The 18848-nt window shown below is 25.3% G+C and overlaps 7 protein-coding genes and 1 non-coding gene across 8 annotated transcripts; 5 read left to right on the top strand and 3 right to left on the bottom strand.

Moving 5' to 3' along the window:
• Positions 1 to 68: 68 nt before the first annotated feature.
• Positions 69 to 2749, top strand: abpC (gelation factor; the record flags this gene model as incomplete). The annotated part of the gene is made up of 2 exons (XM_641577.1): positions 69 to 116; positions 224 to 2749. 2 exons carry the CDS (start codon positions 69 to 71, stop codon positions 2747 to 2749), a joined length of 2574 nt encoding a protein of 857 aa, XP_646669.1.
• Positions 2750 to 3305: 556 nt separating this feature from the next.
• DDB_G0270276 (hypothetical protein) lies at positions 3306 to 3790 on the top strand (the record flags this gene model as incomplete). The annotated part of the gene is made up of 2 exons (XM_641576.1): positions 3306 to 3677; positions 3782 to 3790. 2 exons carry the CDS (start codon positions 3306 to 3308, stop codon positions 3788 to 3790), a joined length of 381 nt encoding a protein of 126 aa, XP_646668.1.
• Positions 3791 to 4481: 691 nt separating this feature from the next.
• DDB_G0270274 (hypothetical protein) lies at positions 4482 to 4947 on the bottom strand (the record flags this gene model as incomplete). The annotated part of the gene is made up of 2 exons (XM_641575.1): positions 4482 to 4765; positions 4944 to 4947. 2 exons carry the CDS (start codon positions 4945 to 4947, stop codon positions 4482 to 4484), a joined length of 288 nt encoding a protein of 95 aa, XP_646667.1.
• A 34-nt stretch (positions 4948 to 4981) lies between these two features.
• On the top strand, positions 4982 to 5054 carry tRNA-Ile-AAU-3. Its single transcript has one exon. It is a non-coding gene; the product is annotated as a tRNA-Ile (tRNA).
• Positions 5055 to 5192: 138 nt separating this feature from the next.
• Positions 5193 to 6992, top strand: DDB_G0270770 (hypothetical protein; the record flags this gene model as incomplete). Its single annotated transcript, XM_641574.1, has 1 exon — positions 5193 to 6992. One exon carries the CDS (start codon positions 5193 to 5195, stop codon positions 6990 to 6992), a length of 1800 nt encoding a protein of 599 aa, XP_646666.1.
• Positions 6993 to 8518: 1526 nt separating this feature from the next.
• Positions 8519 to 11999, bottom strand: uae1 (ubiquitin activating enzyme E1; the record flags this gene model as incomplete). The annotated part of the gene is made up of 4 exons (XM_641573.1): positions 8519 to 10771; positions 10875 to 11441; positions 11639 to 11866; positions 11994 to 11999. 4 exons carry the CDS (start codon positions 11997 to 11999, stop codon positions 8519 to 8521), a joined length of 3054 nt encoding a protein of 1017 aa, XP_646665.1.
• A 980-nt stretch (positions 12000 to 12979) lies between these two features.
• gpsn2 (synaptic glycoprotein SC2-like protein) lies at positions 12980 to 14128 on the top strand (the record flags this gene model as incomplete). The annotated part of the gene is made up of 3 exons (XM_641572.1): positions 12980 to 13088; positions 13236 to 13506; positions 13606 to 14128. 3 exons carry the CDS (start codon positions 12980 to 12982, stop codon positions 14126 to 14128), a joined length of 903 nt encoding a protein of 300 aa, XP_646664.1.
• Positions 14129 to 14190: 62 nt separating this feature from the next.
• DDB_G0270268 (hypothetical protein) lies at positions 14191 to 16098 on the bottom strand (the record flags this gene model as incomplete). The annotated part of the gene is made up of 3 exons (XM_641571.1): positions 14191 to 14747; positions 14844 to 15639; positions 15835 to 16098. The coding sequence occupies 3 exons, from the start codon at positions 16096 to 16098 to the stop codon at positions 14191 to 14193; spliced, it is 1617 nt and encodes a 538-aa protein (XP_646663.1).
• Positions 16099 to 18848: the final 2750 nt, after the last annotated feature.

The raw sequence follows: 18848 nt of genomic DNA, 5'->3' as shown, positions 1-18848 counted from the left end.
AAATTTTAATATTTTGTATATATATTCTTGTATAAATAAAAAAAAAAAAAAAATAAAAAAATAAAAAAATGGCTGCTGCTCCAAGTGGAAAAACATGGATTGATGTCCAAAAAAAGGTAATTAAAAAAAAAAAAAAAAAAAAAAAAAAAAAATTTTAAAAATAAAATTTCTAATAATAAATTTTCAAATAAAATAAAATTTTTTTTTTAAAAAAAAAAAAAAGACTTTTACAGGTTGGGCAAATAATTATTTAAAAGAAAGAATTTTAAAGATTGAAGATCTTGCAACAAGTTTAGAAGATGGTGTACTTTTAATTAATCTTTTAGAAATTATTTCAAGTAAAAAGATTTTGAAATATAACAAAGCTCCAAAGATTAGAATGCAAAAGATTGAAAACAACAATATGGCCGTTAACTTTATCAAGAGTGAAGGTTTGAAATTGGTTGGTATTGGTGCTGAAGATATCGTTGATAGTCAATTGAAATTAATTCTTGGTTTAATTTGGACCTTGATTTTACGTTATCAAATTCAAATGTCTGAAAGTGATAACTCACCAAAAGCAGCTCTCTTGGAATGGGTTAGAAAGCAAGTTGCCCCATACAAGGTTGTTGTAAACAATTTCACAGACTCATGGTGTGATGGTCGTGTTCTCTCTGCTCTCACTGATTCCCTCAAACCAGGTGTTAGAGAGATGTCAACCCTCACCGGTGATGCCGTTCAAGATATCGACAGATCCATGGATATCGCTCTTGAAGAATATGAAATCCCAAAGATTATGGATGCCAATGATATGAACTCTCTTCCAGATGAATTATCAGTCATCACCTACGTCTCTTATTTCCGTGATTATGCACTCAACAAAGAAAAGAGAGATGCTGATGCTTTAGCTGCCCTCGAAAAGAAACGTCGTGAAACTTCAGATGCCAGCAAGGTTGAAGTTTATGGTCCAGGTGTTGAAGGTGGTTTCGTTAATAAATCCGCCGATTTCCACATTAAAGCCGTCAACTACTATGGTGAACCATTAGCCAACGGTGGTGAAGGTTTCACTGTTAGCGTCGTTGGTGCCGATGGTGTTGAAGTCCCATGCAAATTGGTTGACAACAAAAATGGTATCTATGATGCTTCATACACTGCTACCGTTCCACAAGACTACACTGTCGTCGTTCAATTAGATGATGTCCACTGCAAAGACTCACCATACAACGTTAAGATTGACGGTTCAGATGCTCAACACTCAAATGCCTACGGTCCAGGTTTAGAAGGTGGTAAAGTTGGTGTTCCAGCTGCTTTCAAAATCCAAGGTCGTAACAAGGATGGCGAGACCGTCACTCAAGGTGGTGATGATTTCACCGTCAAAGTTCAATCACCAGAAGGTCCAGTCGATGCTCAAATCAAAGACAATGGTGATGGTTCATACGATGTTGAATACAAACCAACCAAAGGTGGTGATCACACTGTCGAAGTTTTCCTCCGTGGTGAACCATTAGCCCAAGGTCCAACCGAAGTTAAGATCCTCAACTCTGACTCTCAAAACAGTTATTGTGATGGTCCAGGTTTCGAAAAAGCCCAAGCTAAACGTCCAACTGAATTCACTATTCACTCTGTTGGTGCTGATAATAAACCATGTGCTGCTGGTGGTGATCCATTCCAAGTATCCATCAGTGGTCCACACCCAGTCAACGTTGGTATCACCGATAATGACGATGGTACTTACACTGTTGCCTACACTCCAGAACAACCAGGTGACTACGAAATTCAAGTCACCCTCAATGATGAAGCCATCAAGGATATTCCAAAATCAATTCATATTAAACCAGCTGCTGATCCAGAGAAATCATACGCTGAAGGTCCAGGTTTAGATGGTGGTGAATGTTTCCAACCAAGCAAATTCAAGATTCATGCAGTTGATCCAGATGGTGTACACCGTACTGACGGTGGTGACGGTTTTGTCGTTACCATTGAAGGTCCAGCTCCAGTCGATCCAGTTATGGTCGATAATGGTGATGGTACATATGATGTTGAATTTGAACCAAAAGAAGCCGGTGACTATGTTATCAATCTCACTTTAGATGGTGACAACGTCAATGGTTTCCCAAAGACTGTTACCGTTAAACCAGCCCCATCCGCTGAACACTCTTATGCTGAAGGTGAAGGTTTAGTCAAAGTATTTGATAATGCCCCAGCTGAATTCACTATTTTCGCCGTTGACACTAAAGGTGTTGCTCGTACCGATGGTGGTGATCCATTTGAAGTCGCTATCAATGGTCCAGATGGTTTAGTCGTTGATGCCAAAGTTACCGATAACAATGACGGTACTTATGGTGTTGTCTATGATGCCCCAGTTGAAGGTAACTACAATGTTAATGTCACCCTCCGTGGTAATCCAATCAAAAATATGCCAATCGATGTCAAATGCATTGAAGGTGCCAATGGTGAAGATTCATCATTCGGTTCATTCACTTTTACCGTCGCTGCTAAAAATAAGAAAGGTGAAGTTAAAACCTATGGTGGTGATAAATTTGAAGTCTCTATCACTGGTCCAGCTGAAGAAATCACTCTCGATGCTATTGATAACCAAGATGGTACTTATACTGCCGCTTACTCTTTAGTTGGTAATGGTCGTTTCTCAACTGGTGTCAAATTAAACGGTAAACACATTGAAGGTTCTCCATTCAAACAAGTACTTGGTAACCCAGGTAAAAAGAATCCAGAAGTTAAATCTTTCACTACTACTCGTACTGCCAATTAAAAAAAAGATTAAGTAATAATAATAATAAAAAAAAAAAAAAAACAAAAAAAAGAATTTTGTATATATTAAAAAATAAATAAATAATATTAAAAAAAAAAAAAAAAAAAAGACAAAGTTTTTCTTAAAAATTTTAAATTTTATTTTGGTTATTCTTTTAAATCAATATATTTTATTTTTGATTATGTGATTCTTTTTTTATATATAAATCAAGTTTTTATTTTTTGGAACTCAATCCTTTTAGATTTAGACAGATCAATTCTTTTTTTAAAAATATATTCCAAGAAAAAAAAAAATTAAATAGAAATAATATTTTTGGCCATTTTAAATAAAAAAACAAAAATTCTGTTAAAATTCTTAAAAAAGGTATAATTCAAATAAAATAAAAATAAATTCTTTTTTAAAAAAAAAAAAATAAATAAAATCAAAAAAAAAAAAAATAAATAAAATCAAAAAAAAAAAAAATTTTATTCATTTATATAAATATTCAACAAACACCAAAAAATTCGTTCATTAAAAAATAAAATCTTAAAAAAAAAAAAAATAATTTTACAACAATATGTTAAAAAACAATTACAACAATAAAAAAGAGCAAAGACAAAAACAACAACAACGACCAAGAGATTTAAAAATTTATATTAATCCAAGTGGTTATCGTAAATACTATGATGAAAATAGTAAAAGTTGGAAATTTACTCATCGTACAGTTGGTCAAAGAAAAGTTGGCAGAGAGTTATACGCTAATGAAGTGGTCCACCATATTAATAAAGATACATCTGATAATAGATATAGTAATTTAGTTGTACTCAAAAAAAATATTCATGAACAAGTCCATAAATCAAGTTACAACGAAAGTAATTGTTGTTTTAGATGTGGTCGTGGTTCTCATTGGAGTAGTAGCTGTTATGCTTCTAACGATATTGATGGTAATGTAAGTATCTAGCTATTTATAGAAAATAAATAAATAAATAAATAAATAAATAAATAAATAAATAAATATATAATTTTTTTAATTTTTTTTTTTTTTAAAAATAGGAATTATAAATCATTTATATCATACACAATATGAAAAGTAAAATAAAGTATAGGGGAAAAGTTTATCACTTAGGATTTAGAAATCTATAAACTATCCAATACAAGAGATACTGAATGGGAAAGAGCAAAGTTATTGACCATTCATAAAGAATAGAAAAAAAAAAAAAAAAAAAAAAAAAAAAAAAAAAAATTATTTTAAAATAAAACCCAACAAACTTGTAAAAGTGAGGTTGTTATTTTAAAATCAATCAATCAAAAGATAAAAGCTAAAACACATTTAATTATAGATGGGGTTTTATTTTATTTTCTTTTGGTTACAACTCTCGAGTAGTGAACTCTAATCATCAGGACACATTTTCACCAACTTATTTTGTTAGTTCTTTTAATAAGTCTGCAAACCAAATGACTAACAATATCGAAAATAATTGGTCATTTCATGAATCCAACATAAAAAAATTACCTTTTTTTTTTTTGAATTGGATAACGCAATTATTAGTTGCTTCTCCTTGAGATGCCAGATCTCATTTTATTTTTAGTTTTTTTTTTTTTTTTTTTTACAGGGTCTCTAAAAGAGGGGTCAGTTTACTTTATTTTTTTTTTTTTTTTTTGTTTCGAATTTCGAATTGTATTATTACTTTTGATTAAAACATCTTTTTTGTCCAAATTTTTTTCTAAATCTTTTTTTATTTTATCATCAGCTTCATGATTGATGTTTGGGAAGTGCTATTGCGTGAAGATGTGAGTTCCGTTGTCTGCTAAATTGTAATAGCTTTAGCGAGATTAATGAGTCTAATTTATTTTGTTCTTCTTGCCGTTGCTTTGATTTGATTCTTAATGTTTTGTTTATAACCGCTTGTGTCCTCTCCCATGCAGCTCTTTGTGTTTTAATTAGTTCACGTATGACTTTTGGTCTATGAATTATTATTTCTATTTCATCGTGGATGAGTTTGTTTCTTTTGTGCCAGATTTTTTCGAATATAATAGCTATTAAATTGGCTATTAGTGCAATTTGTGGATGTTTTAAAATCTTAAAATTCCAGGTGTGAGTGGTGTGTCCACACTTGGTTAAGGTGTAGTTGAAGATTTCTTGTGTGTTTTTGATGTGGGCTTTGCAGTTGAAGAATATATGTTCTGAAGTCTCATCTTCCCCTAAAAAAATTACCCATTTTTTGGCCAATTTTAATTTTTTTTTTCACGGATGCTCGATTAGCTCAGTCGGCAGAGCGTGGTGCTAATAACGCCACGGTCGCAGGTTCGATCCCTGCATCGAGCACAGATCCTTTTTAAGGCATTTGAAAACTAGATTAAGGGTTCAATTCCCAGAAGAGGAATCAGAATGAATTAGAATTATAACCAACTTTAAAAGTGCCCTCACTAAGACAACATTCCAACCAATATAATCAACCTGATAATGAATCTACTCACCAAATCTGATGCAAGAATTGAAATTAATGGTAGAACTACTATACCCTTTGAGATCAAAAGAGGAGTTAAACAAGGAGATCCACTATCACCCACCCTGTTCGTCCTTGTAATAGAGGCTTTAGCTAGAAAAATTTTACAAGATGACCTAATTACTGGCCTTCCTCTAAACAACAGCAACCACAGAGAGAAATTCCAAAGCTTTGCAGACGACTCGGCTTCAATGGTCCCAGACTCTCAACAACTTGAATTAGTACTACAACACTTCAATTCATTTTGCAAAGCCACTTCCTCAAAACTAAACATCGACAAATCTTCATCAATTCTTATAGGCAACCCAGACAATACCAACCAAAGAATTCCAATATCTACAAATCCAGAAAGATACTTGGGATACTTCTTCACAGGCAAAGGGATAACAAGAAAAATGCCAGAAATATTAAACACAATAAGATCATCCTTAGTACTATGGAAAACCACTGACTCAACAATCAAAACCAAAACCAACATCCTCAAAGCATTCGCACTCTCTAAATTAACCTACTATTCATATGTAGAGAATTTTAATGAAGAGGAATTAAACCAAATCAATAAATTAGTCGAATGGTTTTTATCGGCACCAAACAACAAAAATGCTAGTGGATTTCAAGTTATTAATTTAATGAGAACCAAAAGAGCAAGATACCCACTAAAAGTAGGGGGCTGGAACATTTGGAATATAGAATTGAGACAACTGGCGCAGAAACTTTGGATCATAAACCAGTTCATCCTAGCACTAGAAACCAAACAAACAAACTCATCTCATCACAAAAGCTGGGAATATCAGATCCAAAAAAACAAATTCACATCCAGATACCTAAAAGAAAACTTAGACGAATGGAACAAAATAAGAATAAAAAAAGCAATCTTCAACAATAATCTCACATCCATAAAAAACGAAAATGGACAACCACTTTCACTGGCAGAATGGTATACCACAATTCAAGACCAAAATCCAACCATCCCTAAAACGGAATTCCAATCATCTCTAAACTTAAGAGGCTACAGCTATAATCAACTCTTCAACAACATACTGAAGATAAAAGACCCTAAAACAAGAGACACAATGTTTAGATTCCATGCCAGATGCCTTCCAATAAACTACCTTCACAACAAACAATGCCCACTCTGCAAAGAAGATATGAGCAAAGACCCATACGGTCACCTGTTCTTCTCATGCAAGAAAACAAAACAATTCATAAAAATAAATAAACTCAAAAATTTCATCTATATTACCACAGGCAAAGGTAAAAACTGGCACCATACAAGAATTAGGCAAAATAACAATTTCATTAATAGAATAACTCCAAAATTATCACCGACAGCCAAAAAAGATCAAGAAGTGAATGCAGATTACGCCAACCACAGATTCCACAAAGAATACTTTGAATGGAACTATAAAGCAATAGACTATGATCTAACCAGATCATTCGCATATAGAAACCTAATGGCCCTTATCCTCCACAACATTTGGATTTGGATTTGCAATCAAATATACAGTGAAGATCCTTTAACAGATGAATCACTATCATACAGCTCCCTTCTAAAGAAATGGCACAAATTGGCCACTCTAGAATACATCAAAAAAGCAAAAGATCTGAAAAACTTATCAGCAAAAGACCATAATAACTTCAAAGATCCTAAGATCCTTCTCACTTCAACGATCAAGCTAAGAAAAACAACAGCTAATTACTATTGTATTACAGAATCATCTCTCCCAAATATTATATCTTTTGATCAATTCATATGATTAAAATAACCCTTCAGCTTAAATGATAAGCCTTTAAATAAATATTAAATAAAACTCGTATTAACACAGATGGACATATATCAATCTTGTTAATCCAATATTAAAAAAAAAAAAAAAAAAAAAAGTGCCCTCACTAAAACCTATCTTTTTTCGGTTTATAATTGTATTTTTTAAATATATTATTTTATAATTCGATTCTAATCGAATTTTCCATATTTTAGTAAAGTTTAAATTAATTTTTATATTTTTTTATTTATTTTTCTTTAAATATTTTTTTTTTTTTAAAAAATAAAATAAAAAAATAAAATAAAATTATATATTTAAAAAAAAAATAAAAATAAAAAAAAGTTTATTAATATTTACAAATTGAACATTGGTCTTTATTCTTATTTTTTTCCATTATTACTTTTCTTTTTTACAAGCATGAATATTTAACCAAAGATTTTTAAATAAAGCAATTGAAAGTGATTCAATACAAGTAATTGAACAATTAATTAAATTAATAGAACCAACTGTGAAAACCTATGAAATTTGGGATACTTTATTTCATTAAATAAAGATCTTTTTTTAAAATTAACAATGCTATCAACAAATAAATCAGATATAATATATCTTATAAACCATTTTTAGAATCTTCATACCATTATGTATGAAGATTCTAAAAATAAAACAGAAATTAAAAATCATTAATTATTTTCAAATTGTAAAAATGATTTAAAAAAACAAATTAATTTTATTGATTTAGCAATTGATGGGATTAAAAATAAAGAAATTAATAAAAATAAGAAATTAAATATTTGGTTTTTATTTTTTTGTTTAGTTGGTTTCGATAGTGTTAAATTATTTAAACATTTTATTAATAAATTAAAAGGTGAAAATGGAAATGATAATAATGATTATTTTAAAAATATTCCCACTACAATTAACCGCTCATATCATTTCCCATTATTAATATCAAGGTCAATTGAAATGTTGGATTTCCTTTGTTAAGAATTTCCTCAATTATTATGTAATAAAAAATATTTAATTTCGTTTCACTTAAAAAATTTAAATTTATTAAAATATTATATTGGATTATTTAATAAAATAACTAATCAATATCCAAAATTAAAATTGGAAAATTATGAAATTCCATGCTCTTTTTCAATAATTCGTATTTAAAAGTATACTATGATGTGATTGAATAATTTAAAAATAGGTTTGGAATTAATAATAATAATAATAATAATAATAATAATAATAATAATAATAATAATAATAATAATAATAATAATAATAATAATAATAATTCTACACAACCAACAAAAAAAATTAAAAAAACAAAGAAATTACAAATTTATAAATATAATTAAATTTATTTATTAATCCAATTGAAATGTGTTTGATTTAAAATTATGAAAAAGTTAATAATAAAACTATAAATATATATATGTTTTTTTTTTAAAATTTTTTTTTTTTTTATTATAAAATAAAATATTTGTATGTGTATAGATAAAGAATAAATCTTTTTTTTTTTTTTTTTTTTTTTAATTATACTTATAACGGACACTTGGTACATCAACATCATCACCAGTTTCAGTATCATTGCAACAAATTTCAAGTAATAAATATTTCTTATCTTTTGGTAATGGTTTCTTTGAGAGGGTTTCATAGAGTTGTGAGATTTTCATCTTTAATCTTTCCTCTTTAGTTTTCTTATCAGTGAAGAGAGCATATAAAAGTGTAACTTTACAAGAGAGCATTGAAATATCCAAACCATGTTTCTTTTCAAAGAGATCTAAAAACTCCTTGAGAGTGATATCACCATCAACATCGAAACGATCCCAAAGTGTCCAAGTCCAGCCTTCACGAATTTTGTTCTTTGGGGCGGCAATTGGTTCAACGAAACCAAAGAATGGGATACCTAAATTCATAAAGGTGCTCTTATATTTCTCCAAAGCTTTATTTTGAATAACTTTAATCAATTCGATACAAACGAAACCAGCAACTACGGCAGTAGTGGTAACTAAAGCTGGAATGATTTTACCGGCGATACCTTTGGTCTTATGTTTATCAGCTGGACTGATTGCATAGTTGGTAGCTCTTAAATTTGAGGTAGCGGTAATGAAATCGATATGATGATTGGTATCATCATCCTTTTCAAATTGAATAGAGTTAATTTTGTAACCAGCCATTTCACTTGGTTGTGGAAGTTGTGATAAAATGGTATCACATTGATCATCTTCAGCATCACCACCAGCTTGTTGAGTGTTTGAAGATGGAGCTGGTTCATTTTCAGAGGTTTGAATCTTAACCTTCTTTGGAGTGAAATCTGGAACAATAACATTGGCAGCTTGTTTTTGGATGACTTCAATGTTTGTTTCAGCTTTGATACCATAATTGAAGGCACGTAAATTTGCAGCGGCAACAATGAATTCCAAATGTAATGGATTTTCAACATCGAATTTCAATGGGGTTGGAGCACGTTTTGGACCACTCCAAAATGGTGTACCAGTTGTGGTGACCATATCCTTTGGGAAATTGTAAAGTAATTGTTCGATATTGTTGTTAAAGTATTCTTCGAATTTTAGACGAGCCCAAGCGATACATTGATTGAAATCCAATGGACGATCCATAAGTGAAGCTTTAATTGAGGCAAGAGTTTCTAAACGAACAAATGGATTTTGAGTTTTCAATGATTGAACGTAAGCTGGATTGGTTAAGTAAGAGTTTACATTGTCTGCATTGTTCTTAAAGAGACCTTCAAAAGTATCACGAGCCCATTGAATGGTATGTTCAATGGCATTTGGGAAATTGTGAAGGGTACAAACTGGAATGCCTTTCTCTGGTGGATCACGACTTGAACTATAGGATTCGGTGAGATGTGGTACAACGACTTGAGTGTTACCTTTGGTACCCAATGTACCAGATTCTAATAATGGTTTACCATAGTAAACACATTGAGAATCCATATATAAACGTGCTTCAACATTATCCAATGCATTACAAACACCATCCAATGAATTGAAAAACTCTTCATTGTAATGACTTTCAGTATCTGGTCCAACACGAAGACTGTATGCCTTTACATTGAGATCTGGATTCATAACTCTGACAGCGTTTGCAGCGGTTTGAGATTTCAATTGTTGAATATCGGATGAACGGAAAAGGAATTGACGATTGAGATTTGATTTTTCAATTGTATCCATATCGGTGACATGTACCAAACCCTTTGGACCAGCACCTAAACCCATCATTGCGAAATTCTTTAACATTTCACAACCGATAGCACCGGCACCAACTAAAAAGTAATTCAAATTTTCAATTTTATTTTGAAGTGTCTTACCAAAGGTAATGATTTGACCATCGTAACGTGAACCAATTGGTTGAAACTCCTCTTCTGGGAGAGTTTCTAAATCCTCTGGTAAACATTCGACACTATCAAAGAATGCCAATTGGTGAATTGGTGTGAATTTACCTGAACATGCTTTCAAAACCTCTTGAGCTGTAATACCACCAAGAATTGCTTGCATTGGTACAATATCACCTTGTGCTCCAAATGATAATTGAGTGATCATCTTTTCATCAAGTTCATCATCTGGTTTCTTTAATAATCCTTTGGCAATCTCAATTACAGCGTTTGCATCTTCCTTATTATGTGGTCTTGGCATATGTTTATTTTTCTCTGCAAATTTATGAATTGCTTGGAAACCTGCTAATAAATTGGTTGGTTGTGTAAATTTAAAATCATCTGTAATAAAAATATTTTCACCACTTTCTAAAATATTTTTTAATGGTTTCTTTTTTAAAAAAAATAAAAATAAATAAAAAATTAATATATATATATATATATATATTTATATTTATCTATCTATATATCATAAAATAAATAAAAAAACTTACAAAATCAACAACTTTTGGTTGTTTAACTTCAGTAACATAACCACCAGAAGTATATGGTGGAAGATTTGTAGTATCACCAATTGAAAAAGTTAATGGAGAGATGGTTTTAATTTTTTGTGGTGGAAGATCATTAAGAGCTGACATACCATTGACTTCTTTGAATGTAACAAGATCACCATCTAAAAGTTGTAATTTTTGTTCTTCAACAACGGTTACAATACCTTCTTTATCTTGACTGATTGAACTGATCATATAAGCATTTGGATTCTCACCATTTGTATCGGTGATTGTAAATTGTTCACCAAAATCATTGAATAATTGACCAAAAACACCTCTGGTTTCAACACTAATGAAATGAATTTTATTTGCATGACAAAATTCATTCACTTTGAGTTGTAATGCTAATGGTTGATTGGCTAATACTACAACATTGAATTTCTTTAAGAATTCATCACTTAATTCTCCATTATGTACATCAATTCTAACATAATTATTTAAATCTACAACTTTTTGGAAACATGCATCTGCTCTACCAACTTTACCAACTTGTTCTGGTGAAAAATAAAACTAAAAATTTAAAATAAAAATAAAAAGAAATAAAGAGGGAAATTAATTAATTACTATTATTATTTTTCTATTTTTTTTCCAAATTTTTAAAAAAAAAAATTTTTTTTTTTTTTTTTTTTTTTTTTAAATGAACATCACCATAGTAAAAAAAAAAAAATTTTGTGCGTGAAAGTAAAAATAATAAATATAAAACTTACTTGAGAAGACAAATCTTTAATTTCAACTAATTCTTTATCATACAATGTAACAGATTTAACACCTGCTAAACTTAAATCTTTAACAATTTCAATACCAAGACCTTGTAAACCTACAACTAAAACTGAAGTTGATGTAATTTTTTTCATTGTTTCATGAGATAATGCATAAAGTTGTCTGCTATATAAAGCATCATCAATTTTTGGTTCTTGTTCTACATCCATTGGTTTCTTTAATTTTATTTATTTTTTTATTTTTGTTAGTATACATTTAAATATTTATTTTTATTTAATATTTGTAAAAAATAAAAAAAAAAAAATAAAAAAATAAAATAAATAAAAAAATTTATATACTTACAGACATTTTTTTCTTTTTATCTTTTTATGTAAGTTTATCCAAAAAAATGAAAATAAAAAAATATATTAAAAAAAATAATAAATATAAAAATATAAAAATAGTTATTTGTAATTATAAACAAATTGTAAATGAAATTAAATTTTTTTTTTTTTTTTTTTTTTTTTTTTTTTTTTTGATCTTTTTTAATTTAAATTGAAAAAAAAAAAAAAAAAAAAAATTAAAAAAAATAAATAAAAAATAAGAAAAAACTTCAAAAATTTTCACCACAAATTCATAAAAAAAAAAAAAATTTATTTATTCATGAAGCAGCGGGTTTGACTCATTAATTATATATATTGACAAGGTTATGATTTGCTTAAGAACAATAAAAAAAACAATTCCTGAATTTTTTTTTTTTCCCTTTTTTGTAGGGCAATAAGGGATTACCATTTAAATTAAAATTTTTTTTTTTTTTTTTTTAACTTTTTATTTTTTTAATTTTAATTTTCCCAAAACGGTTCACTTATTTACAATTATTTTTTTTTTATTTTTCATCTTTTTTTTTTTTTTTTTTTTTTTAAAAGATTAATAAATTGGGATCAAACAAATTTACTTACAATATATTTAAATCCAATTCAAAAAAAAAAAGGGATCAAACAAATTTAAATTTATTATTTTGTTTAAAAATAAAAAAAAAAAAATTAGAATATAATTTTTATTTTTTCAAAGATTAGTAAATTAGGATCAACTATTTAAAAAAATCTTAAAAAAAAAAAAAAAAAAAAAAAAAAAAAAAAAATCTGATTTTAATTTTATAGGGTTTCGTTTGTACTATTTTAGTAATTTATAGAATAAATTTTTTAGTTGATCATTTTTATTTTTTTTATTTTTTTTTTTTTTTTTTTTAAGATTTTTTTTTTAATTTTTTTAAATTTTTTCATGGAGCCTTTTTAAATTTTTTTTTATTTTTTTTTTTTTTTTTTTAAAAACAACTAATAAAATAAAAAATGGTTGATATTAAAGTTGTTTCACAAAGATCAAAAAAAGAAGTTGGTTCATTTTCAACTTCTTCGTCAACAACAGTTGGTGAATTAAAAAAGCAAATTTCCTCAAAGAGTAAGTTTTCTTATTATTATTATTATTATTAAAAATTTATTTCTACTTTTATATTAATATATAATCACCATTTTTTATTTATTTTTATTTTTTTATTTTTTTATATTTTTATTTTTTATTTTTTAATTTTTTTTTTTATATATATAGCTAGACTTGGAACAGAAAGAATTAGATTAGCAGTACCAAGTAAGACCTCAAAATTACCAAATGCATTTGAGGCATTAGGTAAAGATAGTGATTTAGTCTCTAAACATGTCGGAGCAGATTCAACCCTTTACTTTAAAGATTTAGGTCCACAAATTTCATGGTCATTAGTTTTCATTTGTGAATATGCAGGTCCATTATTTGTTTATCCAATCTTTTACTTTTTATCAAATTTAATTTATGGTACTGATTCACCAAAATCATTTGCTCAAAAGTAAGTTCTCTTCTCTTTCACCCCACACACTCAAATACTAATACATTTTTTTTTTATTTTTTATTTTTATTTTTTTTAATATTTTTTTTATCTATATAGAGTTGCATTGGTTTGTTATTCACTTCATTATATTAAAAGAATTTATGAAACAATTTTCGTTCATAGATTTAGTCATGGTACAATGCCAATTTTTAATCTTTTTAAAAATTGTTCATATTATTGGGGATGTACAGCAATGGTATCATACTTTGTAAATCATCCACTCTACACTGAAGCACCAATTGAACGTGTTTACCTTGGTTTAGGATTATGGATTATTGGTGAAGTTTTCAATTACATTTGTCATATTCAATTAAGAAATCTTCGTCCAGCAGGTTCAACAGAACGTAAGATTCCACGTGGTTTATTATTTGAATTTGTATCATGTCCAAATTATACCGTTGAAATCTTATCTTGGATTGGGTTCTCAATTCTCACACAAACTTTAACTTCATGGATTTTCGCATTAATGGGTGCTGCTCAAATGTGGATTTGGGCTGTTGGTAAACATAGAAGATATAGAAAAGAATTTGGTGATAAATATCCAAAATCAAGAAAAATTTTAATTCCATTTTTACTTTGAAAAAAAAAAAATAAAAATTAAAAAATAATTAAAACGATTTAAAATAAATAAAAAAATATCATCTAATCTAATTTTTTATTATTAATATTAATATTATCATCATTATCGTTATCATTATTATTATTATTATTATTATTATTATTATTATTATTATTATTATTATTATTATTATTATTATTATTATTATTATTATTATTATTATTATTATTATTATTTGTTGACGATGATGATGATGATAATGATTTTTTAATTAAATTAATTGATTCTAATCTTTCCATTAAAGTTGGATGTGAATAATAATATAATGAAAAGAAACGATCAGGTTTAATATAAACACCTTTACCATGCATTGAAACTAATGCTTTTTTCATCTCTAAACCATTTTCAATTGCATATGCGTCTGCAGCATATTCAAATTCTCTTCTAATTAAATTTGTTACAAATCTTAATAAATTTGCAAATGTACTATATAAATATGAAAATAAAACTAAACCAACACTAACATCAACTCTATCGAATCCAAATCCAACATAAAATACTTGTAAATTTACAACACTTGAAAATAAATAAATAAAATTTCCAACAAATACTAATTGAATTAATAAATGTTTCATATTATCTATTATAATAAAAAAAAAAAAAAAAAAAAAAAAAAAAAAAAAAAGTTAGTTTATTTTATTTTATTTTATTTTATTTAAAAAATAATAATAATTACGCATAAATTTATGATGACCAATTTCATGACCAATAATTGCTAAAATTTCTTGAGTTGTTAATTGTTTAATTAAATTATCATACAAGACAAAACTTGAGGTCCAAAAACCCATTAGAAAGGCATTTGAATGAGAGACACGTTTTGAACCATCCATTGTATAGATTTCATGTAATGGGAAATTCAATTTTCTTGATAATTCAGAGATTTCATTACGTAATTGACAATCTTCCAATACTGAGAAATTGTTAAATAAATAGGCAATCGATGGATATAAATCAGAGAAAAACAATGCAACAATCGATACAAATATTACAATTGTAAACCATTGATATGGATATTGCCAATAAAACAATGATAATGTTATTGTCAATAATGGTAATCCAACAAATAATGAAATTAAAAACATTTTAATTTGGTCCCATATAATTTGTTTAATCCAATCTTTATTTTTAAATTTATCATATGTTTTATTTGTTTCACCTGCTGGTGTTTTATTATTATTTGGATTATTATTTGGATTATTATTATTATTACTATCTTCATTTGAAGGTTGATCAATATATATTCTGTACATTTCAAATGGTAATCTTACCAATGAACTAATCAAACTAATTTCTAATAAATATGCCATTCCTCTTGTAATTTCATATGTTCTATTAAATCCAAAATAAAACCAAATGTAATCATTTATATTATATATACCAACTAATACTCCAAAATATAATACTAAACATTCAATTATAAAACCAATAGTTGATTCTGTTCTTGAAAAATTAATTAACCCTAGAATATTTTGCTTTTTTTTTTTTTTTTTTTTTTTTTTTTTTTTTAATTTTAATTTTAATTTTTAATAATATAATATTAATATTATAATAATTTTATTATAAAAAAAATACATTTTTAGATATTATTTTTTTATTTTTTATTTCTATTTTTTTTATTTTTTTATTTTTTTTTTATTTTTTTTATTTTATTCTAAAAAAATACATACAATATGATATTTAATTTCATGATAATTTGAATTTGGATAATTAAAAGCTCTAATTGTAAAAGATTGTCTGATATCTAAATAAAGTTCTAAAAAGAATATAAACATATTACAACCAATTGTGAATTTGAACCATGGCATAATTTCTAATAATGGTTGAATATTGAAAACAACCATTGCTATAACAATACCAATACACCATATATATACAACAACTGTAACACTACCGTACTTGTTTAATAAACTGCTTATTGATTTTGAAACCATTGTGTTTTGGTATTGGGTATTTTTTTTTATTTTTTTTTATTTTTTTTTTTTAATCAATTTAATTTTTTTATTATTAAAAAAAATATCAAAAATTTGTGGGTTCAAAATTAAAAATTATTAATAGAATTGTAAAATTTGCAAAGATTTCTTTTAAAAAAAAAAAAAAAAAAAAAACTATTTTGAAATTGTTGTGGGAGTGTGTGTGTGTTTTTGTGTTTTTGTTTTGGATATTGTGAAATTATGAAAAAAAAAAAAAAAAAAAAAAAATGAAAAAAAAAAAAAAAAGATATTTTTATTTTATTTTATTTTTTTTTTTTTTTCATTTTTTTTTCGAGAATCTTGGAAACAATTTTTTTTTACAAGAGATTGGACAGTGGGCAAAATCACACAAATGTGCATGGTGATGGGTACTTAAATTAATAATTTAATAACAAAATACCAAACATTAAAAAAAAAAAAAAAAAAAAAAAAAAAAGAAAAAAATTTTCATTTCATTTTTTTTTTCTGCTAGGGGGTGAAAAATATTTTCACTCAAGGCGCTTTTTTTTTATTTTTCATTCTCGCGAAAGTAGTATAATTGACACACCACCACTCACTATCTATTAATTTATTTGGAAGTAAAAAAAAAAAAAGAAAAAAATAAAAAAAAAAAAATAAAAAAAAAAAAAGGAAATTAATTTTTTACTTTTTATATTTTATTTTTATTTTTGTTGTTTTTAATGTTTTTTTTTTTTTTTTTTTTTTTTTTTTTTTAATAATATTTTTAAATTTTAATTTATTTTCTTTACTTCATATAATAATAGATTGTTCCACTATTTTTATTTCTATAAAGATAAAAAGATATTTTTTTTCTTTTTTTTATAAAGTATTCAGAAATTAAAAATACAAAAAAAAAAAAAAAAAAACAAAAAAAAAAAATTTTAAAAGGTATAAATATGGAAAATAATAAATAATAAAAATAACAACATTAAAAAAAATAGTAAAAAAAAAAATATTAAATATGTATACAAACCCTATACCATCACAAATATTATTATTGGGAAAAAAAAAAAAAAAAAAAACCAAATAAAAAAAATAAAAAAAGAAATTAATTATTAAAAAAAAAAAAAAACATTTTTTAAAACAATAAGTCATATAATTTTTTTTTTTATCCAAGTTTATTTATTTTTTTAATTTTTGTCAAGTTTTAGGTTATTATTATTATTATTATTATTGTTTTTTTTTTATATAAAAAAAATATTTTAATATTTTATTTTTAATTTATATAAATTTAATTTTTTATTAATATCTATAAATTTAACCTATTTTAGTGACTTATCACATTCTTTAAAATTTTTATCTTTCTTTTTCAATAAATCTTATGTTATTATTGGTAAATAAATATTTAAGGAAAATAAATAAATAAAAAAAAAAACTTTTTTTATTTTTTTTTTAATATTTATTTATTTATTTATTTTGTGTGCAAAATGAAGTAATAAAAATTAAATAAATAAATAAAAATAAAAATAAAATTATTAATAAAAAAAAAAAAAAAATTTAAAAATAAAAAAAATAATAATAAAAAAAAAATATATATATGCAACAGTATATCGATATGTATTATCTGTTTAATTTATAAATACAACCCACAAACATTTTTTATTTTTTATTTTTAATTTTTTTTTATTTTTATTTTTTTATTTTTTTTTTTTTATGCCAAATTATTACCATCATCCAATATCTTTTGATATTAATGTTATCAAATAATAATAATAATAAAAATAATAATAATAATAATAACATTATTAATATTATCACGCATTCACCTCTCTCGCTCTATTTTAACACCCACTAACTAACTAATTAATTTTTTAATTTTTTATTTTTATTATTATTATTATTATTATTTTTTTTTAATTTTTTAAAAAAAAAAAAAAAAAAAAAAAAAAAAAAAAAAAAAAAGAAAAAAAGTGTTTGTTTCTTTGGTCTTTTCTTTCTTGTTAACTGCAAATAAATGTAATTATATCACTAACCACCCACTACCATTATATTACTACTACTACTATTACCACCACCACCACTACTACTAACTACTGCACAATCAAAAATTTAACAAAACATTTTTTAATGGGAATTAATAACAACAATAAATAATGTTGAAAACACAAAAAAAAAAAAAAAAAAAAAAAAAAAAAAAAAAAAAAAAAAAAAAATTTAAGAAATAAAAAAAAAAAAAAAAAATAAAAAAGTAATTTTTATTTATTTATTTATTTATTTATTTTTATTTTCCTATTTGTATTTTTTATTAATATTTTTAATAATCAATAAACCAATTAATTATATCAACATTAATAAGATAAAAACCCAAAAAAAAAAAAAAAAAAATTTTATAACCAATTTTTTTTTATTTTTTTTTATTTTTTTTCCAATTAAAAAAATAGATAAACAATTTCAATTAATTAACACATAATCTTTTAAAATTTTTAGCCAAATAATTTAATTACAATTAATAATAATTAAAAAAAAAAAAAAAAAAAAAAAAAAAATATAAAATAAAAAAAAAAAAAAAAATTTTGATTGAAAAAAAAAAAAAAAAAACCAACAAAAAAACACCACATTAAAAAAAAAACTTAACACATATACAAAACAAACAGATAAAACAATAACAAGAAAAATATCATTTATTATATAATAATAATAAAAATAATACAAATACAAATAAAAATAATTATATGAAAGGGTTTTAAAAATTATTTAAAGTTTTTTATTTG

The sequence above is a fragment of the Dictyostelium discoideum genome (assembly GCF_000004695.1).
Source record: "Dictyostelium discoideum AX4 chromosome 1 chromosome, whole genome shotgun sequence".
NCBI lineage: Eukaryota > Evosea > Eumycetozoa > Dictyosteliales > Dictyosteliaceae > Dictyostelium > Dictyostelium discoideum.
This window is presented reverse-complemented; position numbering and strand designations above follow the sequence as displayed.